This window comes from Chrysochloris asiatica, unplaced genomic scaffold (genome assembly GCF_000296735.1).
Source record: "Chrysochloris asiatica unplaced genomic scaffold, ChrAsi1.0 scaffold00060, whole genome shotgun sequence".
Lineage (NCBI taxonomy): Eukaryota > Metazoa > Chordata > Mammalia > Afrosoricida > Chrysochloridae > Chrysochloris > Chrysochloris asiatica.
This window is the reverse complement of record NW_006408578.1, coordinates 5,703,428-5,728,935: the sequence shown is the minus strand read 5'-3', so window position 1 is coordinate 5,728,935 and position 25,508 is coordinate 5,703,428. Positions and strand designations below refer to the sequence as shown.

The window sequence follows — 25,508 nt, the reverse complement described above, 5'->3', positions numbered from 1 at the left end:
GTGAACAACAATTTAAAAAAAAAAAAGAAAAAAAAAATCCCAGCACACAACAATACAATCTATTTAAACTGTAGCTCATACTTTTCATACCAATGGTATGACATTGTTATTGGAGTCCCTCTTCTGGTTCTTGAACTCTGGGGCTGGCAGCTTGCAAAGGGAAAACCGACTCAAGCACTGCACGGGCAGGTTTTCCAAAGATCTCTAATGGGTATTTTCTTTTTCTTAGCCCTGCCCCTGAATTGTCAGACGGCGTCTGCCTCTGAAGTTAGCAGTGATTTCCTTTAGAGCCCGGCCTTATCTCTGGCTGCACGTTGCCTTTTGGTGACTAATCACACAATAACATTGTCTGAGGCTGGAATAGAGTTGGAGCTGTTTACCCCCCACCTCTATAGGGGTTCAATATAAAAAGCCTGCGGAGAGCTGTCCAAGCCAGACGCGCTTCTGCAACAGCGCTGAAGCAGAAACTGCCAGAGCCCGGATCTCTGCGCCTTCTCCGCACGCCACCGCCGCGCGTGTCTGCAGACGGATCTGCCGCCCTCTCTCCGGGCAGAAACCTCTTTTTCTCCCTATTAGACTGAAAGCTAACTTTAGGTTCCGAACCACCAGAAGCGCTTTGAGAGAACTGAAGTTGTTTTTGTTCCTTCGGCTTTGGGTTTAGTTTGCAGAGCAGGTTTTTGATCCCTTTTTCAGAATGGATTATTTCCCCATGATCTTCTATCTGCTGTTTGTGGTTTTCCAAGGCGCTCCAGGAACAGGTAGGCATGTTGGCTTGTAAATCTCGGAATGTTAATATTTTTCTTATCCTCCTTAGTGCCTTTCTTGCTTCTGTTCCCCTACTTCTTTTTGATTACTGCAGCCCAGATATCAAAGGTCTAGGAATTATTACTTAAAACTACTTAATAGTTTCATGAAAAAAAAATCTATATCTGCTGTATGCAATTACTTACATTATATTAATGTATCCCTTATCATATAATGATATAATAATTTCATCATCATTATTATGTAAGGCATTTCCTTGACTTCTTTAACAACTCAAGAAGAAGAAAGACAAGATACAGTTTAATCAAATGTATATTTGCAATGTCTGTACATTCAGATATATTGGATATATAGAAATATAACTTACAGCAACACTGCTTTAATATTGTGTGAATGTGTACAAATATTTAAACACCTCAGTGCAAAGCCAAGGGATTTTGTCCAAATCATTCAAATAATATAAAAGCAGTGTGTAAGTAATATATAAGACTGCAGAACAGTCTGCTAAATAAACCACTCTCCCTATCTCCCTAGGTAATTTCTGGGTGTGAACAACTGTTTTCTTTAAAATTTGTCATGATTGACTTTAGGTTTCTTTTGGCACCCAAAAGCAGTGTGAACTTTATCCTCAGTTGTATTCACCTGTCTTGGGAGGGGAGCTAGGATAAATGGTGACTACTCACAGATTAGAGTATGTATGCATCTGCCTGTTTCCCCCCTTTTGGGGTCAATGCACTTTTTTTGTCTTTCCATGACCCTGACTAAAGAGAAAGGATGTCAGGGGAATGAAAATCCTGGAATGTGTCTGATCATTTGAAATGTACAAAATTGGGCAGATAAGCCGTGAGGCTGGATTGTCAGTCTGAAGGAGTGGGCTGAATCTGCCAGGTTAAGGTGGGGAAGGAGGGGGAAGAGCCCACATGCTGCTGCTGCTGCTGCTGCTGCTGCGGGGAGTCTTGAATTCAGAATCCAGGGAACCTTGACTAACTAACCAGAGCTGCAACTCAGCCTAACCTTGGGTTCGCGGTTTCTGTGGCATTTACTGCCTGAAATGACTGTTGTAGAGATAATTTCTCTCCCCTTCTCTAATCATCTGCCCAGTGTCCTTGCCCTTCTATCCCTAATTTCAAGAGTTATGTATTATCTGGTTACCTAAGGTGCAAAGTGGTGGGTACCTACCTAGACAGAAGGGCATTCCGGATGGGCAAATTACTCCGGAGCAAGGACTAGGCTGTGGGATTCACTTATTTTTAGATTTTTGGTCATCAACCAATTGTAAACTGCTGTGGATGACTGTGTTGCCCTACTAAATACCATGTAGAGAGCCCAAGTGCAACTTCCAAGAGGCAGCATTTCCAAGAACTTCTAGCTTCAAAGGAGTTGATGAGCACCTTTCAGCTATTTATCTCCCTTGCCTTCCTATAATCTTCCTGAAGGCAAATAAGCTACTGGGGGTAAAGTGAAGTCATACTAAGAAGCTAAAACCCTAGAGCCCTGTGTGTCTTGATGAAGGCAGGCTGTTTGCTTCATCCATGTGTCAATTTTCATCAACTCTGCTAGCTCTGGTGTAAAGATTATGCGCCGGTCTGTCTCAGAGTCTCTGAGGAGATGGTACCTCACTGACCTGCCCTTTGTGTCTCTCTCCAGCAGTCTTAGGTGCTGAGCTCAGCACAGATGCTGAGAATGGAGGTCACAGCCCCTCACCCAGTACACCCTGGCGACCCCGTCGATCCAAGCGCTGCTCCTGCTCGTCCTTGATGGACAAAGAGTGTGTCTACTTCTGCCACCTCGACATCATTTGGATCAACACTCCCGAGTGAGTCTCTAGAGGGCATCAGAACTCTAGTCATTCATTAGCAAGTTAAGGGAAGCTCCCCAGCTAGTTACTACAATGACTTTTCTGAGGAGCTTTTGGTTTGCAAAGGTTGCATTTCTAACAACATGTAACAGTGCCTCTCCTTCCCTGGTCCCGGAAAATAATGGGATAGTTCAGTCCACAGAAATAGAAGGGGCTCTCTTCAGCCTACTCATTCCAAGATAGATGGAAAGCAGAAAAGGCATTTGGGAGACTGCTATACATTTCAGAGGAAAAATTAAATGGAGGCGCCTCAGGGGAAGGTTCTTTCAGTGGGATCAGACTGAGTTTGGGGAATCAGTTGCTTAGGTGTCATATATGGGTGAGTTCAACCAGGGCTTCTCATGGGAGAGTAACATCTTGAGAGGTAGAAAGAACAATAGAGTTATAATTCAATCTTTTCACATTTAGAAAAGCTAAAACCCAAAGTATCTGTCAGTTGTACAGAAGTGAGTTTGTGGCAGACCTAGAAGCTGGGTTCCTTACTTCTGCTGCCTTCCCTACAGTAAAGCCCATTTCACGAGATAGAGAAACATGAAGTAGCTTTCTTTGCCACTGCAGGGAAGACAGTTCTCACTCTTTCCCTGTGAAAACTAGCTCATCTAAACAAGAACACATTCACTGTGTCTACAAATGCCCAAGTGATAGCAAAGGATGGCCCAACGCCAACCAAATCCAAACAAAAACCTTGTACTCAGAAGATTTTCCAAAGGGAGCATGTTCTTTCTTAGGTGAGGCTCAAAGGGGAGCACACTGAAAATTACTGGAGAGCCTTCTGGCAAAGAGTTCTTTTATATTCATTGTTATCCCTGAACTGCTGGAAAGGAAGCCTGATGGCACAGTGGTAAAACACTCGACAGTTAACCAAAAGTTCAGCAGTTCGAACCCCCAGTTGGCTCCGAGGGAGAAAGATATGGCTTTTTCCAGTTCCGTTTTATAGTCATGGAAACCTTGCAGAACAGTTCTGCTCGATCCTGTAGGATCCTTATGAGTCAGAATTGAGTTGAGAATACACTCGAACTGCAGGAGAAGTGTACAAACATAGTTGTGAATTGTCTAGTTCTGCCGCCTCAGCAGGCAGTTTTAGCATTTATAATATACCATTTGAATCAAACAAGATCTTTGCTATCTTGTGAGGAGTGGTTTTATATTAAAGTCTCTCCCTCCCAATCCTCCACCACCACTACCACCAAATAGTTGTTCATGGAATAGAACATTAAGCAATGTAGAAAATAATGAAACAGACACCAAAGCACAGTTTGGGACAAAAAGTACTATTATTGGTGTCAAGAAGAAATTGAACTTTGTTAAGAGTTGCAATGGAATTTCATTGAATTAGCAAGACAGGTTTTCTCTCCTAAGAAACCCTAGTGGCACTGTAGGTTAGGTGCGGAGCCTAACTGAAAGATTCAAACCCACCAGCCACTCTGAGGGAGAAAGGTGAGGAGGCTATCTGCTCCCATAAAGGTTGACAGTCTCAGAACCAATATAGAGGGTGCTATGAATCAGAATTGACTCGATGGCAGTAGACTAAGTTGGGCTTTCTTGTGTTGGATACACATACTCAGGGCCACTGGTGGGCTGTGTCCCTGATGGGCCACACTTTGCTCCTAAGTCACACTACGGAGCATTGTGGAATGAGCTTCTTGTGCTCCCAATGGAATGAGTGTACCCCAAAGAATGGGCCATTTTGAATATTATTAATTATGCTTATATCTTTTGTTCCTCTCTTTTCTAATAGGCACATTGTTCCATATGGACTTGGAAGCCCTTCTAGGTCGAAGCGATCCTTAAAGGATTTGTTTCCTACAAAGGCAACAGACACCAGGAACAGATGCCAATGTACTAGCCAAAGAGACAAGAAGTGCTGGAATTTTTGCCAAGCAGGAAAAGAACTCAGGTGAGTAAAAACACTTTTGCTTCTCAATTACCCCCCTAACCTTCCTCCTCCTATAATCAACGCTCTAAAGAGACAGTGAGAATCCAGGTACAATTAAAGACACCATTGCTTAAATTTTCTTTCTGTGTATTTTAACAGGGCCCAAGACACTATGGAGAAAGTCTGGAATAACCCTAAGAAAGAGATAGACTGTTCCCAGTTTGGAGAGAAGTGTATTCATCAGCAACAGGTGGAAGGAAGAAAACTAAGAAGGTAAGAGACCTGCAGGCGAAAAAGCGGCTCCTCCAACCATTCTTGCCTCCCTGGGGAAAGGCTTAATAGCAGTAAAAAAGGTGATCTTCATATTCTGTAGATTAGGAAGAGCAAAGGAATCTTTCTTAAATTTTCTGAGAGGCCTTGAATGTAAACTGCTGTCCACAGTACACTTTGGTGACCTATGTTATATATACTTGCTATCAGTCTACACAGTTAACGGGTGGATTTCCCAAGCAAAAAATATCGAGAAAGACTTAGTCATTTGTTCATATTCAATTTTTGTCTCTATGAGTAGAGTTAATATACTTACTGCTTTCCCTAATAAATTAAAAATCATTCAAGGTAAAGATATATTTTTTTTTCTTCTTTTAAATTAAAGTGTCATTTTGAGAGGGCTTTAAAAAGTTCATATCTTTTTTTTTTTAATGTTTTATTACAAATTGGATAAAGGTTTACAGAGCACACCATCAGGTTTGCATTCAACAATTCATACGTATTATTTCCATCTCATTGACTGCAATCCCTACAGCCTAACATCACTCATCCTGCTTCCTCCCTGAGTTTCTGCTTTACAGTCTCCTTTCTGAACCTTTCCCATCATCCTTTAATTCCATTTTCTTCACTTTATGAAGCCCCCCTTCGAAGTAGCAGTTATTCAAGTGACCAAAGGGACATTAAGACTTTAGAGAGGAAGGGTAAGATTTAGAACGTGCCATTTGGTGGGACTGATTGTATTTTCTTTTAATGGGGAAATGTAAGTGGTGGTTAGCTGATATCATTCCAAGAAGCTTTTTGGTTTCTGAGTCAGTCATGTGCTGGGAACAGAGAAGGATCTGGATTAAGCAACACAACAGGGTTGTTAGGAGCAGGGTTGTTGATGAGCCTTCCAAACCCTCAATATTTTGGAATTCACAAGATAGAGGGAGGAAACCTGTTTTTCCATCTGTCACATGTTCTACATTTCCCTACGATGGTCCATGGAAACTTTTCCTAGAAATCCAGTAGCAAGAAGTTCTCTGATCAAAGTGTTCTGAACACAGGGCTGGCAGTCAGCAACGCCTTCTGGGCTGTTTACTACTGTCTGTGACTGACAACCTGCCCTTTCAGCTTCCATGTGGACCAGGAACATCAAAAAGTGCATGAAAAAATGGCATTATCTTTTCATTCGGTTTCTCCGCGTACTTTTTGAAGCCCTTTGTATGATCTAGGGTCCCCTAGACTACAAGATAATCATCTTGGACATTATTTATTTGTATTATTTATTATTAAGTGCCGTCGAGGCACTTCTGACTCATAGCCATACTGTGTAGGGTTTCCAAAGAGTGGCTGGTGGGTTTGAACCACCGACTTTGTGGTTAGCAATTGAGTCCTTACTCTACAGTGCCATACCTGGCATTAACAGTTAGTTCTTTTCCTCTGCAAAAAAGAAAAAAGTAAGACAGAACAAAAATTTATTAATTGCCACAAAACATTTGCTTTGGGCCTACCTCTCTTTTTCTCTTTCCAATTGAGGAGCCTTCAATCCTTCTATTACTTCCCACCTCCTGTGATTAAGAAGATGCCCTTGGCAACGTAAATCTGTGCTGAGTTTCTGCAAACAGAATATAATAGTGATGGCAATTGGGATGTGACTAGAGAAGACAGACCTTTAGCTCATTTTTTAAGTTTTATTTAATACTTAGATATGACCACTCCCTTTCTCCCTCCCCCTCATTTACATTGTGAGCGCAAGTGCCAGGCTTTATTTTCATAGTGGTAATCGATACCACTTGAGGTTTTATCAAAGGGTAGCGCGCCCTGTTGCGGTCGGTGGTGAAAGTTCAAGAACCAGATTTAGATAGGTTTGAGCCAGATTCTAATTTTAGATGTTTCTTTGGCCACGAGTGGTGCTTATTCTGCAGCATTTGTTCTCTTGTCTTGTTTTAATAGGTTGGAGACCATCACCAACAGCATCAAAACATCATTTCGTATTGCAAAGCTAAAAGCTGAGCTCTACAGAGAAAAGAAACTGATGCACAACAGAACACACTGATTATCGGTCATCTGGGCCTGTCTGAAGACATTGCTTGGTCAGAGAATTGTGGGGCCTAACTCTGTACCCTCTCCACACTGCCTGGGATCAGAGCAAGAGCATCCTCCCTTCTTAGTCCATTTCTTGTTCCAGACCAACCAAGGACCAATGTTCTTGCTCTAACCATTCCAAGAAAAGTTCAGGAATTCCTCCAATCTATCTTCATTTGCTTCCATCGATGATAACTGCTTGCATCTCTCCTCACTTGTGATGACAGTGGCAACCAAGAGAAAACCGAAAGACAAAGTGACTTGTGCACTTGGGTAGTGTCCCCCAGGGGGAAGCCAGGAGATTCCACAAGAGGGTGGAGTTTCTGAAGAGGCCCCGAAGGGAGTGTTTGTGTCTGACTCAGGCGTCTGGCACATTTCAGGGAGAAACTCTAAAGTTCCATGCAAAGATTTCTAAGGAATGCACAAATTGAAAACACTTGAAGGACAAAGATGGGGGGGGGGGGGGGGGAAAAGTTTGTTTTTTAATTCATAAAAATGCAAAACGGAAAGAAGCTGTTACTACTGTAAATCGGGATACGTTTCAGTCTACCTCAGCTATATTGCTCTCTGGCAGAAATGTCATCACCTGGTTTTGCCTTTAATTATCGTCTCCCTAAACTTGTCCTCTTTCTGCCACCCCTTTCCCAATGACCCCTATGCTAAATCCTAGCCTCATGAAATTCTGGTCTAATGTGTCAGGAGTAGATACAGCATTTTCAGTGTAATCTACTAGCTCTGATCCAGAAAAGAAAAGATCATTGAGTCACGTGATTTCCCTTCCCCTGAGTTTTGGAAGCCCGATGGCATAGGGTTGTTTATGAATGACATTACAAAGTAAATGCGAGTTAAGCTTTAAAGCAGTAAAATTATTTTCCTTGATGTAACTGGCTAGTGGAAGAGGCTGGATTAAATTTTGATGTACTTATTTTTTTATCGATATTTATATTCAAACAATTTATTCCTTATGTTTACCATGTTAAATATATGTCTGGACAGGCCATATTGGTCTATGTATACTTTTTTATGCATTTCTGAATGAAATTGGAAAAAGATGCTTTTGTTTTGCCTGTCAAGGTAATGACTTTAGAAAATAAATATTTTTTTTTTTCCCTACTGTGCTGATTTTGTTTGAAATTCCTAAGGAGTGGGCTAAGGTGATCAGAATTATGAAGGGACATGATAAAAGATAGTTTCATGGGCAGGGGCCAATAAAAGGGAAAAAGGTCTAGCCTAATTAATAAAGGAACTTTATCTATATATTTAAAAGATGCTGTTAGATGGCACTTAGGAGTCCTGGTGTGACTAAGCACTCGACTGCAAGGTCTGTTTGAACCACAAGGTCGTTGGCTTAAACCCACCAGCTGCTCTTTGGAAACCCTATACAGGGTTGCTATGAGTAGGAACCAACTCGATGGCACTTAACAACAACACTATTTAATAAAATACACCAAAAAAAAAAAAAAAAAAAACCAACAAAAAAACCCCCAAACCAGCTTTAATACCTCTGTCATCTCCTGAATAACAGCCTCCTTCTTCCTCTTCACCTGGAAAATCTCAAGGGACTCCATCCATTTACTTCTTTAGGCTGTTAAACAGGATCTAACAGTTTAAGCTTATGGTGTGCTGAGAGGTGTTTTCTCCATATTAATGGACTGCAGGAAGCAACAGCAAGGCCCTACCAAATGTCCCTAATTAGATACAGTTCCACACCAGAGTTGCCTTCAGAAAATGGCCTGCTTAGAGCAGGTAAGCAATCTTAGTATCTTTTATTTACCCAGAAAAAGGCTTTTGTTTATGAAGGAACACAAAGTACCATTGCTTCTTTGTTGTAACTCAGGACTGGACACATGCCCATGAAGGAGATGAAACCCAAGTACATTGTCAACGAGTCTGTTCCAATCTATCGTGATCCTATAGACAGAGTATAACTGCCCCAGAGGGTTTCCAAGGCTATATTCTTTAAGTAAGCCAACTGCCTCATTTTCTCTCACAGAGTGGCTGGTGGGTTCCAACTCCTGATCTTTTGGTTAGCAGCCAAACACTAACCAGTGTGCCACTATAACTCCTTTGAGGCAGTGATGCTGCTGCTGCTGTGTGCCGTGGAGTCGGTTCGGACTCATAGTGACCCTGTACAGGGTTTCTGAGGCTGTAAATCTTTACGGGAACAGAAAGCCTCATCTTTCTCCCGCGGAACAGTCGATAGTTTCGAAGTGCTGACCTTGAGGTTGGCAGCCCGATTCATAACCACAGTGATAATTAGGTATAAATTCCAGGTAACCTGCTTGGTTGAACCATCTTCATTTCGTCTTAAATGTATTCAGAGTCAAGTCTATCAGAGCCATTTTTTCTAACGGCATGTGCTCACTTCATGTGTCTGTGTCATATTTTGGTTAGTCTCACAATATTTTGAACTTTTTCGTAATGCTTTTGCACACTTAGTAGACTACAGTATGGTATAAACACAACTTTTATATGCACTGGGAGACCAAAAATTCATATGACTCTAAAGTATGCCTGTATTGTAAATGGATGTCATCAACAGAAGCCTGGTAGTGCTTGATCAGCATTTGAAAATTTCTGCCACTCTTCTCTAATTATTTAAAATAATACCTGGCAGTTAGCAAATACTAGCTCATGGCAACCACTGCTATGGAAACATCTAAGGGAACTGAGGCTCAGGTAACTGTCCCTGGGCTTCCATAGCCAACGTCCCAAGCCATGCTTCATCTATCCTGGTGTGCCTTTTCCTCTCTCATTGCATCTTTATTTCTTTTGTAAATACACAGCCCAATTTCTTTAAGGAATGGCTTACGATGCTTAATTTATTTGGCAAGCCATGTCTCAGCATCCCGTTCTCAAGATGATTGAGACATTTTGCCTATCTGTAGGAGATACTGGATCTGTATTTGGTCATTATTTAACCTTGAGCGAACTATCCAATGCCCCCTGCATCACCAGTTTCCTTGTCTTATAAAGATTTCATGTAGAGTCGGTTGTGATTCTGACAAGGGGCTTCCAAAATGCTTTATCTTCTCAGTCAATTTTCCAACAAACTTTTTGAATGCCCCTCATACAACAGAACTAAATGTTACCTGTGCTGGACGTTCTTCCTGATTATTGGCATTGCAGAAGTTGAGGTGGCACAAAACAGTGGGAATCTGAGCTTGGAGGGACAAGGTTCTAATACATTTAACAGAAAGATGCAATAGGGAGAAGAGACAGAGGTTGAGGAGAGAGAAGGTTCTGTTATGGTCTTCCCCCATGCCTCTTGCAAAGTGAAAAGAATGAAGCATATAACTTCAGACATGGAAGGTCAGCAGCAAAACACACTAGGTAGCTCATAACATATTACTATTTTTTAAACATGTTGTTAAGTGCCGTGGAGTCAGTTCTGACTCACAGTGAGCCTATATAGGGTTTCTGAGGCTGTAAGCCAATGAGAGAGGAGAAAGCCTCATCTTTCTCCCAATATTCTAACCATAGGTGATCAAAAATTAGAAGAAAAATATCTTTGTTGTATAAACATTTGTGCCCAGGATGTTTGAATACTGAGTTGTTGTCACAATGGTATGACGTTACATTATGTTACCTGCTGAGTTCTGAGTTTCCTAGAGAATATTTTATACTATCTTTAAACTTTGAGACATAAAGAAATGAAACTGTCTAGACTCTTTTTTGTTGTTGTTGTCTTTTTTTAAATGTTTTAGTGTGAATTATGTGATAGTTTACATGGGAGAACTTTAGCTTTACATTCATCTTTTCGTATATCGTTTCATTGCCATGGTTACAATCCCCTCTATGCATCATCAACCAACTAAAGGGTATATATACCCTGCAAGCCTGCCCCCCAGTCGTCAGCACACAGCCCCTCTGGGTCTAAAGTCCCCAATCACTCCATCTCTTCATGTCATTGTCTCTGCCTTCATCTCTGGCATCATTGCTTCTCTGGTAGCTTCCCGCTCTCCACTCTTCTCCCTTGATGGTCCCAGGGACCTCTGCTCCTAGACTGCAAAGTCAATCACTCCCCTCCTTTTGCTACAAAACGTCTACCTTTACATTTCCAACCCTCACAATCAGTCCTGATAACAATGATTCATTATTGTATCACAAGAGATCTATCCACATCTACTTTCATCAGCCCCGCCCAGACAGATTGGAGATACTACTTTCCTCTACGTCCTCGTCCTCTGGATCTAGGCTCCCTGTTGAAAGCTTGTAAACCAGTCACTTCTTGCCTTTGTAGTCCCCCTCCCCCCCATTTTGGGTAGCCAATGTCCGAGTTGCCCATCCCTGTCTACTCTGTGTATGGAGGGGGTAGGGATGATCCTCGCTATAAAGATTTATTCCTTCTTTTGAGCTACTGCATCCATAGGTGTAGGTCAAGTTCATCAAATTGTATCAGATTACTCTTTTATCCTCTTCTTTCTTCTTCTAGTTGAGCTCTGCTCATTCACTCGTGGAAGTCAAGTGGGTATTATCTGAAAGTGTGGGTGTTCTTATGCATTTGCCCTCTCTTCTTACCAGCTGGACACTTCACTATCCACTCTAGTTCTCTGTGGCTGTGTCACTGACTCTGGGCCCAAGAGTTCCCAGGTCTTGGCACACTACTGGCTGACCAGGTCTCCACCCGGGTTCACAGGAGTCTATTGAACGTTGTAGGGCTTAGCTCGCAGCTTCATTGCTATTCTCCCCTCACTTACCCTCAGTGACCAACGTGGTCACCAATCAGAGCGTGTATTCCCATTGAGTCTTAGTCTTGGAAGGGGGTTTGCCCTGAGGGGACCCGATCACTTTCCTTGATGTCTCCTGGGTGAGCAACTTGCTTGGTCTTGTAGTAATCAGTTGGACTGCCTATATTGTTATGTATTTTTCCTGTAGGTCTTTCTTTCAAGAAATATCTTCTATTCTTCTAGATGATCCAGGCTGGTCTGCTTGTCCTTTCAAGCAGAAATTTCCCACCTCAGAAGATTCTGGATGGGGTTCAGGATTCCACCTATGGTCTTATGTAATGCAGAGGCTCCGCAGGAATCCTCCTTCATTGGGCACATTGTAGCCCCATTTTAGGCATTCCAATCAGTTAGAGGCAGAAGATGGACTTACAAGATTTTTATGGTGATATTTCTGGCTATTCCTTTCTCTCCCTTTTAAGTGTCTATTTTATAATGGCATGCAAGGGAAAACAAGGCTCAAAAGACAGCCAAGAATCTTAACATTATTTCCCCCCTTTTCCCCATTCCAACCATGTCTCAATCCCTGTGTCCTAGAGCCCTGTTGTTCCAAGGTTGTGCATACATCATTATTTACCTCTGTCCCACTTAGCCCATGCAAACCTGCCTATTTGTTTTCCTGTCTGCTTTGTTCTTCTATTTCCCTCACCCTTCTTGTGGTTTGTCCCCCTCCCTAGCACTCAAACTAGCCTGCATGTATTCCCTGCTCTGTTCCACCTTCCCCTCCCTCCCCTCACCCCATCTCCCACATCCTGGTAACCAGCAAAGAATTCTCCCCCGCCCCAAGTTTAATATGGGTTGTTTTTCTTAGTCTTTTCAGTAGTAGTCCTATGCAGTATTTCTCTTTTTGTGACTGAATAATTTCGCTCAACATAATGTCCTCAAGGTTCATCCATGTTATGCGGTGGGTTGCAACTTCCTTGTTATTCTTCAAGGTAGCATAATATTCCATTGTGTGTATGTACCATAATTTGTTTATCCATTCTTCAGTTGATGGGCAGTTAGGCTGTCTCCATCTTTTTGCTAATGTAAATAATGCTGCTATGAACATTGGTGTGCATATATCCACTCGTGCTATGGCTCGTATTTCTTGTGGGTAAATACCAAGTAGAGGAATTGCTCGATCATAAGGTATTTCTATTTCCAACCTTCTGAGGAAGCGCCATATTGCTTTCAAGAGACGTTGGATCATTTTGCAATGTTGTTGGAATCTGGACTGGGATTGTATATGTAAATTGCTTTGGGTAGTATTGACATTTTCACAATGTTAAGTCGTCCTATCCAGGAGCATGGTACATTCTTCCATTTCTTGTAGTAGTGTTTTGTAGTTTTCTTTGTATAAGTCCTTTGTTTCTCTGGTTAAATTTATTCCTAGATATTTCATCCTTTGGGCGGTTATTTTAAATGGCATTGCTTTCCTAATGCCCTTTTCAGCGCTGTCATTTTTGGTATAGAGGAATCCAACTTATTTTTGTATGTTGATCTTATGTCCTGCCACTTTGCTGAATCTTCCAATGAAGTCTAGTAGGTTTTTTGTTACTGAGTCTTTGGGGTTTTCTATGTATAGGATCATATCGTCTGCAAATAGAGATATTTTACTTCCTCTTTGCCGATTTGGATGCCTTTAATTTCCCTGTCTTGCTGTATAACTCTGGCTAAGACTTCTAGCACAATATTGAATAGGAGTGGTAACAAAGGGCATCTTTGTCTGGTTCCTATTCACAGAGGGAAGGCTTTCAGTTTCTCTCCATTGAGAGTGATGTAGGCTGTTGGTTTTGTATATATGCTCTTAATTATGTTTAGGAACTTCTCTTCAATTTCTACTTTGTTGAGTGTTTTTATCAGGAATGGATGTTGGATTTTGTCAAATGCCTTTTCTGCATCAATTGATATGATCATGTGGTTCTTTTCTTTTTTCTTATTTATATGGTGGAAAATGTTGATCGATTTTCTGATGTTGAATCATCCTTGCCTCCCTTAGATGAAGCCCACTTAATCATGATGTATTTAATCTTTTTGATGTGTTGCTGTATTCTGTTGCCTAGGATTTTGTTGAGAATTTTTGCATCTATGTTCATGAGGCATATTGGTCTATCATTTTATTTCTTAGTGACGTCCTACCCTGGTTTTGGTATGAGGGTTATGCTTGCTTCATAAAATGTGTTAGGAAGTTTTCCATCCTCCTCTATCTTCTGGAATAATTTGAGTAGAACAGGTGACAGCTCTTCCCTGAATGTTTGGTAGAACTCATCAGTGAAACCATCTGGGCCTGGACTTCTTTTGGTTGGGAGTTTTCTGATGACCTGATCAATTTCTTCTTTTGTTATGGGTCTGTTCAGGTTTTCTACTTCACTCTGAGTAAGTTTAGGTAGGTTGTGTTTTCCTAAAAATGTATCCATCTCTTCTAAGTTTTTGAATTTGTTGGAGTTTTCTGTTATTATCCTTTTGATTTCCTTTGGTTCCATTGTGACATTGCCCATGTGGTTTCTAATGCATGCTATTTGTGTCTTCTCCCTCTTTTCTTTTGTTAGGTTTTCCAATGGTCTGTCAATTTTGTTAAACCTTTCAAAGAACCAGCTTCTTGTCCTGTTGATTCCTTCTATAGTTTTTCTGTTTTCTATCTCATTTATTTCTGCTCTAATCTTTATTATTTCTTTTCTTTTGGTGGCTGTAGGTTCCCTCTGTTGGTCTGTTTCTAATTGTTGTAGATTCTGTGTTAATGTGTTAATTTTAATTCTTTCAATTATTTTAAGCTAGAGGAGTCCCCCAGTAGCCAACCAAAAGTCTGGAGAATCAGGTGTCCCCAGAGTTGCCTCAGAAGAAAGACTTTGTGATAGTTATGATTTCGTGTCGACTTGACTGTGCTAGGATTCTCAGTGGTTTGGCATTTGAGATATAGTTATCCCCATCATGAGCTCTAATACAATGTTATATAATACAATGCAACTCTCTAACGGGTTCTGCTGTGAACAGCCAATCAATTGAGTGGATGTTTCCTTGGTGTGTGCCCTGCTTCCAATATATTAGACACTCAGGCATAGCTTGTTTTTCTTTGCTGCATCTGGATCTTGCATGGGACTTGTCCTCCAACCTCCAGTTCTTTGGACTTGAGCCTCCAAGACTGCCTACCTGCTGGACCTCCTTGCTAGGCCTTGCTTGACCATCTGATCTTGGTTCATCTGACTTAGACTTGGGACTCCCCCACCTCTACAACTATGTGAGCAATTTCCTTTATATAAACATCTCTTTGTATTTTCATATATACATTTCACTGACTTTGCTTCTCCAGTCTAAAACAGGCCTGGTGATTGTCTTCTGAAAACCCTCTGGAACACAGTTCTACCCCAATACTCATGGGTCACCATGAGTGGGAGTCTACTCAACGACAACTGTCATTTGGAATTTGTGACATATTTGGAGGCTGTGACATATTTGGAGCCTGAACCCGAGGCAAAGTTGTTTCACCCAGAGGAGTTGGAAGGTGGGGAGATTGATGTCCAAGAAAATCTTAGTAGAGGGTTCTGGAAGGTGGAGGAAAAACTGCTCCCCCTGAAAGCTTTGCCTTCCAACTTCACAGATCATATTTGGCAGGCATAGCTCCTCAGGCTAGAAGATAGCAGTAAGAGGGCAGAAAGGAGATAGGAAAGGTAGACCAAGCTCACACCATCATCAAGTGAATTTCTATAGCATGAAATAAGAGTATAACTAGTAACTTTTCATTATTATTCATTTATTAGAATTTAATTACCAAATAATCTTTAAATAATAGGAGCAAAGGGGAAATGCTTTTTGACACTTATCTTACTCTGTAATGTAATTTTGTAATGTAATGTGCAATGCTATTTTTCAAGCCCAAATTCTCACTGTCTGAAATATATTATTTTCAGGCCTATGTATTCTTGGGGCCCTGGTGTGGTGCTGCAGGATAAGCACTCAACCATGAGGTCAGTTTGAACTGGAAGGTTGGTGGCTTAAACACCAGCTGTTCCTAGGAAACCCTACATAGGGTCACTATGGGTTGGAACCGACTTGATGACAATTAACAACAAAAATTGCCTTGGCATTGTTGACTGTTTTTGTTTTCATGTTCTTGTTGGGTGCTGTCAAGTTGATTTTGATTATAGTGACCTCATGGGTAAGAGTGAAACTGACATAGGGTTGTCTAGGGTGTCATCTTTATGGGAACAAATCATCAGGCTTTTTCTACCTCAAAGCCACTGGGTAGGTTCAAACAGACAGCCTTTCAGCTAGCTGCTTAGTGCTTAATGGTTAGGACATCTGGGCTCTCTTTTGTTCTCATAACCTTATCCACTTAACAAGAACCTTTGTCTCTGTGGAGAATTTGATGTCTCATAGCATTTTCACAGCCTCCTCTCATTTGTCCCACTTCACCCAGCAAGTCTCTCAGGAGGTTGGGGCTATATTGGTACAGACCACTGAGGTAACTGATGTGTAGAAGTGAGAAGTGACTTGACTGAGTTTTCTTGATGGTGGTTGCCATTAAATCAATTCAGACTCATGGTGACACCATGTATGCAGAATAGAACTGTTCCATAGGGGGAGTCCTGGTGTGGCGCTGTGGGTTAATGCACCAGACTGCAAAGCCGTTTGAACTGCAAGGTTCGTGGTTCAAGCTCACCAGTTGCTTTTTGGAAATGCTATATAGGGTCACTATGGGTCGGAACCAACTTGAAGGCACTTCACAATCAAGGTTGTGACCTTTTGGAAACAGGTAACCAGATCTGTCATTCAAGGTGCCTCTGGGTGGATTTGAGCCACCAATCTTTTGGCTAATAGTTGAGTTCTTCTTAGCTGTTGACACCACCCAGGGACTCCCTAACAAATAGCAATACAGGTTGCCCTCCAACTTACAATGTATTCAAGTTATGACAGATGGTACTTATGGCCACCTGTTTCTTTCCTTTGTTTAACGTCTTGTTGTTAATTTAGTGAAGGTTACAGAACAGATCACCAATTTTATATTCAACAAATCATAGACTTCACTTCATTACAATGATTGCAATTCATTCCATGTACCATCAGTTAATAGTATTTACCTCTATTCACTTTATTGTACTCCTCCCTGTGTGTCCGGCTACCTTCATCTTTCCTATGCCAACCTCGTTACCCACGGTGACATGTGTCTATCTTCTAACCCATGAATAATTACCCCTCCTTCCACCAATAACCAGCCTAGAATGTTTCTTTTTTCAAGGAAACCTTTTCTTAACTTTTTATAATAATTACTGTTAAGTGCCCTTGAGTAACAATAGTGGTATTATATACCATTTGTCCTTTTATGATTGACTGATTTCACTCAAAATTATGTCCTACGTGTTTGAGGTGTTTTGCAGATTCATCATTATTTTTCAGTATTGTGTAGTATCCATTATGCGTATGTACCAAAGTTTGGTTGACCATTTCTTCTGTTGCTTGGCATTTAGGCTGTCTTCATCTTTTGATATTGTGAATAGTGACAATCTTGTCACAGTTCTTATGTCTTAAGGATATATACCAAGTAGAGGGAGTAGTGGGTCATCCAGTATTTGTATTTTCAACTTTTTAAGAAAGCACCATACCATTTCCCACAGTGGTTGCACAAATTTATAGTCCCACCAGTAGTGTAGGAGGATCCCAGTCTCTCCATATCCTCTCCAGCATTTATTGTTTTTTTTTTTTTTTTAAGCAGGAGTAAGATGATATCTCTTTGTGTTTGCATCTCTCTAATGGCTCATGATTGTATTTCTTCATATGTTTGCTGGCAGACTGAATGACTTCTTTGGTGAAGTGTCTGTTCATGTCCTCTGCCCTAAAACAAGATTATTTGTCTTCTTGTTGAGGCGTTGATATGTTCCATAATTTTAAGAGAGTAGTCCTTTGTCTCATATGTCATTGCCAAACATTTTTTTTCCCAGTTTGTGGGTTCTCTTTTTACTCTTGATGAAATCCTTTAATGCACATAAATGTCTAATTTTTAGGAAGTCCCAGTCATCTACTTTATTTTCAGCTTGTGTATTTTCAGTTTTGCTTGATAGTATATTTGTGTCATGTATCAGAGCCCTGAAGTTTATCTCTATTTTTTCAATGATGTTCTTTATAGTTTTAGGCTTTACATTTAGGTTTTTAACCCATGTTGAATAAATTTTTATATATGGTGCGAGATATGGGTCTTGTTTTTATCTTACTGCAAATGAATTTCCAGTTTTACCGCACCATTTGCTGAAGAGACTATCTCTTCCTTATTTAATGGACTTTAGCTTTTCGTTGAAAATCAACTGACCATAGGTGGATGGGTTTACTTCTGGATTCTCAATTATGTTCCAGGTATCTATGTGTCATTGATTGTACCAGTACCAGGCTGATTTGATTACTGTGGCCATGTAGTAGTTTTTTTTAGATCAGAAAGTGAGAGGCCTCCTACTTGGTTTTTGTTTTTTAATAATGTTTTGTTTATCAATGTCTCTTTCCTTTCCATAAACGTTATTTATTTAGTTTTTCCATTTCTTCAAGGAATGTTGTGGAATCTGGATTGGGATTGCTTTTGGTATTGTCAACATTTTCACTATGTTAAGTCTTCCTATTCATGAGCCATGTATAGTACTCCATTTCTGCAGGTCTCTTTTGATTTCTTGTAGTAGTGTTTTGTAGTTTTCTTTGTATAGGTCTTTTGTTTCTCTAGGAAGATTTATTTCCAAGTATTTCATTTTTGGAGTGGCCATTTTAAATAGTATTGCTTTCCTGATTTCCTTTCAGAGCTCTTTTTGTTAGTGCAAAGGAATTTAACTGGTTTTTGTATCTTGATCTTGTACCCTGTCACTTTGCTGAATCTTTCTATGAGTACCAATAATTTTCTTGCTAAATCTTTAAGATTTTCTAAGTATAAGATCATGTTCTCTGCAAATAGAGTTTTACTTCTTCTTTTTCAATTTGTTGTTGTTAAGTGCTGTGGAGTTAGTTGCAACTCATAGCGACCCTGTATACTGTTTCCAAGGAGTGACTAGTGAGCTTGAAATGCCAACCTTGTGGTTAGCAATTTGCTTATATTATAGCAACACCAGGTCTTTTGTCAATTTGGATGCTTTTAATTTCCATTTCTTGCATTATAGCTCTGGCTAAGACTTCCAGAACTTAGTCTTATTGGTTCTCCTTTGTGGGTAACTTTTCATTTTTCCCAAACTGCCTCAGGATTCTCTCCATGTCTTTGGTTTTGGAAAGTTTAATTAGGACATGTCTTGGTGATTTTCTCTTGGATCTATCTTGTTTGGGTTTATTCAGTTCTTGTATGCTTCTCTTCTTAACTTTCATTATTTTAGGGATGTTTTCTTCTGACAACTCTTCAACAATCTGCTACGTACTTTTTATTGTCTTTCCTGTTCTGAGACTCCCATCACTAGTTAGTTATTCCTCTTCATGGTATTCCACATAACTTTTAGCCTTTCTTCAGATTTTTTCATTCTTCTATTTGTTCTTCTAGTATACTAGTATTGAGAGATTTGTCTTCAAGATCACTAATTCAGGGTTCCATTGCTTCAAATCTACTCTTTTGCCCTTCCACTGTGTTGTCCATTTCTGAAATCTCAGTACTAATCTTCTGGATTTCTAATAGCAAGGTTTTTTTTTGTTTGTTTGTTTGTTTTTTGGTTCCAAAATTTGCATTTATTTAGTTTGTGCTTGTAGTGTTTTCCTGAATTCTTGTAAAGTTGTTTTGTTTTGTTTTGTTTTTTCTGTATTATCCATGCTTTCCTTGATCTTTCTGTCATTCCTTTAAAGGTAATCAAATATCATTTTTTCTAATTCTTTTTTTATTAGTTAGTCCATTACCTTTTTTTCCTTAGAAATATTTTCTAGTGCTGAATCTTGGTCATTTATTTGAGTTATTCTCTCTTGTTTCTTTATGTGACTAAGGTTTTCTGTTGTCTCTGGGACATTGTGGAGTTGTCATGTTTGTATCTAATTGATGATTGCATGTTGATATGTTCTGATACTCTTATCAGTTTTCTCCTGTGGGTGAAGTTAGAGAATGAAAGTGTCTGCATTGTTCTCCATTCCCCATTTGTGCTCCTCAGCTTAGGATGGATTTGGCTGGTGTTGGGTGCTGTCTGTCATTGATGAGGTGGTATAAAAGTTGGTATTGACTCTTGTCTTATCTTGGATCTGCTGAGGGTATGATTGTGGCTGATCTGTATGGGCAAGGTTGCCTTCTTCTGTTGGATGGGGAAGAGAGCACTTATCACATATAGATATACACACACATGAATACAAACAATAAACAAAGACGCAACCAACAATGAAAATAGAAATAATAAAGGAGAAAACACCAAGTTCTACAGCCGCAGGAGTCCTGGTGTGGTGCTGTGGGTTAATGAGCCAGACTGCAAAGCCGTTTGTACTGCAAGGTCAGCGGTTCAAGCTCACCAGTCATTCCTTGGAAGCCTTATGGGTAGGAACCGACTCGACGACACTTAACAACAACAACAACAAAAGGAGAAAAAAGAAATAAATATCAGCAGTATCCAGAAAAAAAAAAAAAAAAAGATTATAATAACTAACCAGAGAGAAGGAAAATAAGCAGAGAAAGAGAGTAGAGAGTAGTAAGGAAAGGCCAAAAGGAGAAAATAAAAGAGGAAGAAAAGGGGGAATGAGAAACAGAAAAGAAGGAAAAACAAAAGTGGAGCTTAAAGGGGATGAAAGAGAAGAGAGGAAGAAAGAATACATAAATAAAAATAATGAATCAACAAAAAGACAAAACCAAAGGCCAAAAACCAGAGCAGCTGTTGGCCCCATAGAGGAGAAAACTCTAGGGACTCTTGCCAGTCAAGGAGCTCATGAGGTGACAGCATTGGTCCTGGTGGAGTTCCTAGTGGCCTAGGTGTCATCTATGTTCAGAGCACTCAATACTGAAATAGGTTGTAGGGGCCCTTAATGGAGCTGGTTTCAGTTTGATAGGAGCACAGTGCAGCTGAGGGCATGGTGGTTGGTTATGAGGGGTTCTGCCAGACGAATACTTCTGGTGGCTCTGCAGATTCTTTAGGTCTGGAGCGGAGCCCAGCTGAATCCAGGCACCAATCTGGCTCAGCAGGCCCCACCTCACACCAGGAATCTCCAAACTCCAGAGAGCAGGGTCCACACTCGTGGGAGCTAGACACACCTGTGGTCAACAGGGGAGTGTGGGGTCAAATAAAGAAACCCATCTTTCCTGATGCCTGTGTGAATCTGCTGTGCCAGGCCACCTTCTGTCTCTAAAGGTGTTAACAAAAGTTCAAGATGGAAGCACCCTCATAAAAGGAATACTAATGAAAACTAAAAATGAAAAGAAGGATTTGACTTACAACAGAACCAATTTACGGAAGAACCCCATGTGCCTCATGGCAGATGGGTTAGCACTAGGCATCCCAGCTTGGATAAACAGAGATTATTTCCAGTTTGCAAGTGAACTATACATAGGATTAATGTTTTCTTATTCTCTCAGAAAGATTAGTGTTCCACATGTGCCCCTGAGCCCTAGTTGTGAGCTTTTCTGCTGTATGATATTTTGTTTTTGAAACCAACCTTGTTTTGCCAATGCATGGTTGGCAGTAAACTCAAGGTAATTTCCAACACCTCCCTCCAAATCTCGTGCTCTCAAGTGTATCATTGACAACTTCTGGCAACACACGCAGCACATGGGAAGAAATTGCAATGGGAATGGAATATTGGGGGTCGTAAAATGTCCTCAAACCCTGGATCATCATCAGAGAAAGATCTATGGCTGGTGCATGGGATAATGGAATGAGAGAGGAGTGGTCGGGGGACATTGAACAATGGAAAGGATGGGTCCCAAGCATGACAGATTGCTCACAGTTCCAAGCATCACATCAGGTATCTGACTGGTAGTTTGCTCCTACAGTTAAGTCTTCTGTGTTTCTCTCTCTTCATTTTCTGAGTCATTCAGGCTCCTTCTACCTTGGGCTACTGTGGAAGTATGTAGGGGTGATAGTCCATGTATTCAGGGCATTAGACTGATCAGAGAACAGGTGTCTAACTACAAGACTGGAGGTTCGAGCTCATCAGCCACTCGACAGGACAAAGATGAGGCTTTCTGTTGCTGCCAAGAATGACAGCCTCGGAAACCCTATACAGGGTTGCTGTGAGTTGGAATTGACTCCACAGCACTTAGTAGCAATAACAGGGGCCCAGGGAAGGGGTAGGCAGCTAGGGTTGAATTTCTAGGATTCTCACTGCTTTATCTATTATTATTTCAGTATTTGAAATAATAATTCACACTTCGAATGATCAAAGCAGTTTTAAGCCTGGTAAAATTTCCAGTTTATAACTTCGCTGAATTTGATCACATTGTCTCCACGTTCACAGAAGTTTGACACCAAATCTTTCAGCCCTTGACCCTTTGTTATATTGTTACTTTTTCCTCCCTCCACATCTCTGTTCTCCCCTCACATATTCTGGTCCCCTTTATTGTTGCTGCTAAGTGCTGTCAAGTCGGTTCCAACTCATAGAGAACCAATCTTGAGTTTTGGAGTAGCAACTGGTGGGTTTGAACACTTTACTCAAAGGCATTCTCTCTTCCTGATGTGTCACTATAGGATCAACACTGAACTGCTAACCACAAGGGTCACTATAGGTTGGAACCGACTCACCAGTACTTAAGAACAACAACAATAAAAGCTTGTAGCAGGGCAGTTTTATGGTTTTATGGTCGCCAAACTCAAGGTTTGCCTTAGAACAAGGCTTTCCAAGGTCCTACCTTGATCTGGGAGGAGCCTTGAGGAAGGTGTGCCTGTAAGGTTGGGTCTCACCCTCTTACATTATTTGTAGGCCATGGAAGGGTGGCCATGTAATTTATGATGCAAACTGGGACAACTTTGATAATGCATAATGATTCTTTAACAATTGCCATGAACCACAGGATGTCCTGGGCAAATTGTGTCATCAGGTCACCTTAGTTTAAGAAGAGCCTTGCAGCAAATCAAAATCTTAGAACCACTGTGGTCTCTTAGAGATGATCTGGAAGTTGGCCCCATCCATATACTTTTATCTGTGGACCAGGCTAGAGCAGAGGGTCTTTATCTTCCCTAGTACCTCCAGCCCTGAGCACAGAGCTTAGGATACAATATGTCTCAGGAAATAATTGTTTAATGAGCTAATAAATAAATATACAGGGTCCAAAAGGGAGCAGGTGAAGATAAGCTCTTTTGGCCAGAAAAAGACTAGACTACAAAGTTCTATAGAATTATAAAGAGCAGCAAAGGGCTCTTTTGGAAGAATAGTTTTTGTAGCTGAAATATTTCTTGATTTGGGCCTGACCCTAATAGCAAACTATTTTACACAAGGGGTAGGTCTTTCTACTCCAATTCAAGCTCCATATCACCATCATTAAAATAATCTCCTCAAATCCTCTGATCATCATTTCAATGAATGTTTTACCGCCAGCTGCTGTTGAGCCAGTTTGAACCAAGGTCACCAGTAGCTCCTTGGAAACCCTATACAGGTCACTATGGTCAGAACTGACTCAATGGTACTAAACAACAACAACCACACACTTAGCAAGAACATACTCAATTAGAATAAAAATCTATACTTACGTTTTACACTAATAAATCAAAGAAAACACAGTTGTTTTATTAAACCAAAATGATTCAACTCATTTACCAAAGATTTAATCAAATTGAATTATTAAATTGTTTCTGTTTATTTCTTTAAGAATCCTTTTTTCCCCTTATTGTAATTATTGTTATTGTTAAATGCCATTGAATCAAAGAGACCATACATAGAATTTCTGCAAAGCTGTTTGTGGGTTTGAACCATTGACCTTGTTGGCTAACTGTCCAGAGCTTATCCTATGGTGCCACACCAGGAGTCCACTGTAAGTATCAGAGGCTCAATTTTCTAAATTATTGGGAATTTTAGAAACATTCCATTTATATAAGTACTTATTTATCATTAGACCAATTAGAATAGGGCTCCTGTAAGAGATTTTACAGTCTGATAATAGCATTGGAAGTTAAGAAAATAACACACTCATGCAATGAGAGATAAAGACCTTGCAGAATGACAGGCATACACCTATGGACACATACACACACACAGAAGCTGTGATTCAATTTTAAGGCTTAGGTCAAGTATAAACAGAAAGGTAAAACTCACCAATCAAGATATTCACTTCTGTGTTGGCATGGCATTCTTAATTGATTTCAGCTCAAAATAGACACATAGAAGAGGCTGTGTGTCTTTACAAAGTAGAGACAAAAAGAGCTCTTTTGCAGCAGAGTTGCCCAAATACATTGACCATTGATTCCATGGGTGTTGACTGTGAATCCAAGTAAAATTAAATCCTTGATAACTTCAGTATTTTCTCCACTTACTATATTGTTGTTTATTGGTCTAGTTGTAAAGATATTTGTTTCCTTCATGTTGAAGTGCAATCCATACTGATAGCTGTAGTCTTTGATCTTCATTAGTAAGTGCTTCAAATCCTCTTCACTTCTAGCAAGCAAGGTTGTTCCAGCTGCATATCACAGGTTGTTAATAAGTCTTCCTACAATCCTTTCTACAATTCTTCATCATATAATCCAGCTTCTCAGGTTATTTGCTTAGCATACAGATTGAATAAGTATGCTGAAAGGATACAACTTTGACACATTTACCTGACTTTAAATTATGAAGTCTCCCCTTGTTTTGTTCAATTGACTGCCTACTGGTCTCTATGTTCAGGTTCTGCATGAGCCCAATCAAGAGTTTTAAAATTCCCATTCTTTGCAATGTTTTCCATAACCTGTGATGATACACACAGAATATCTTTGCCTAGTCAATAAAACACAGACACACATCTTTCTGCTTTCCGTCAAGATCTACCCAACGTCAGCACTTCATAAGAGGATGTCCTTCCACGTACTCTTATGAATCCAGCTTGAATTTCTGGCAGCGCCCTGCCAATGTACTGCTCCAACCATCTCTGCATTATCTGCTACCTGACCAATGAATCTTGGACCATAATTCTATTCTGTGAGCCAGTCCCTTGAAGGAAATCAACATCTCTCTCTCTCTCTCTCTCTCTCTCTCTCTCTTTCTTTCTCCCTCTCTCTGTTGTTGTTGCTGTTAAATGTCATGGAGTCTGTTACGACTTATAATGATGCTGTGTAGGATTTCCTGGGCTTAAAATCTTCTTGGGAACAGAAAGCCTCACCTTTCTTCCACCTCTCTATATAAGCAAAGTAAATAATATATAAAATGTTACTTCATTGGTTCTGTTTCTCTTAAGAACCCTAAGCCATACAAAGATAAGTCTAACAGTATTGCTACAAAGTCCTAGAAACTTTTGTTAAACAAAAATATCAAAATGTGAAGCTATTGTTTCTCAACACATCCCCCATCCAGGTGTATACATTCTTGGGGACAGTGTAACCCTTCCCTAAGGTGTCCTGGTGGGCAAATCCTGTAGGATAAACACTGGACCACAATGTCAGTTTGAACTGCAAGGTCGGGGGTTCAAACTCACCAGCTGCTCCTTGGTAGCCCTATACAGGGTCGCTATGAATTGGATCCGACTTCACAGCCCTTCACAACAACAACAACAACAACAACAACAACAACCCTTCCTCAAAGAAATCTGAGCTCTTTTATTTATGCCATATCAAAATAGCAGTTTGGGCATCCTTGAGGGACTCAAATCATGTATTTAAAGAATATTTGAGTTTGGTAATAAAAAGAAGTCTGAAAGGGTGAGATCAAGGGCTTTCTGTTGGAAAGGGTAAGGTTTCTCTATGAAGTTCTCGTAGGCCAGCCCTTGCTACCCTTGAAGAATGAGCAGGTGCATTGTCATGATGGGAAAAGAATTCTTCTGCACAGCTTTCTTGGCCTTCTTTCCACCAATGCAATCATCACTTTTTAAAAAACTTCTTCATAATAAGCCCTTGTGATTGTCCTGTGTCCTTTGAGAAAATCTATCAAG

At 40.4% G+C, this 25,508-nt stretch overlaps 1 protein-coding gene across 1 annotated transcript; it reads left to right on the top strand.

Moving 5' to 3' along the window:
- Nucleotides 1-694: 694 nt before the first annotated feature.
- On the top strand, nt 695-6,807 carry EDN1 (endothelin 1). Its single transcript, XM_006864087.1, has 5 exons — nt 695-758; nt 2,413-2,581; nt 4,362-4,520; nt 4,659-4,772; nt 6,705-6,807. The coding sequence occupies exons 1-5, from the start codon at nt 695-697 to the stop codon at nt 6,805-6,807; spliced, it is 609 nt and encodes a 202-aa protein (XP_006864149.1).
- Nucleotides 6,808-25,508: the final 18,701 nt, after the last annotated feature.

What these genes read in the sequence shown, in the direction of transcription:
- EDN1 (XM_006864087.1), top strand. Translation starts at nt 695, where the DNA reads ATGGATTATTTCCCCATGATCTTCTATCTGCTGTTTGTGGTTTTCCAA. An exon ending in ATTTGGATCAACACTCCCGA is followed by an intron (nt 2,582 to 4,361) that starts GTGAGTCTCTAG and finishes CTTTTCTAATAG; the next exon opens with GCACATTGTTCCATATGGAC. An exon ending in CAAGCAGGAAAAGAACTCAG is followed by an intron (nt 4,521 to 4,658) that starts GTGAGTAAAAAC and finishes GTATTTTAACAG; the next exon opens with GGCCCAAGACACTATGGAGA.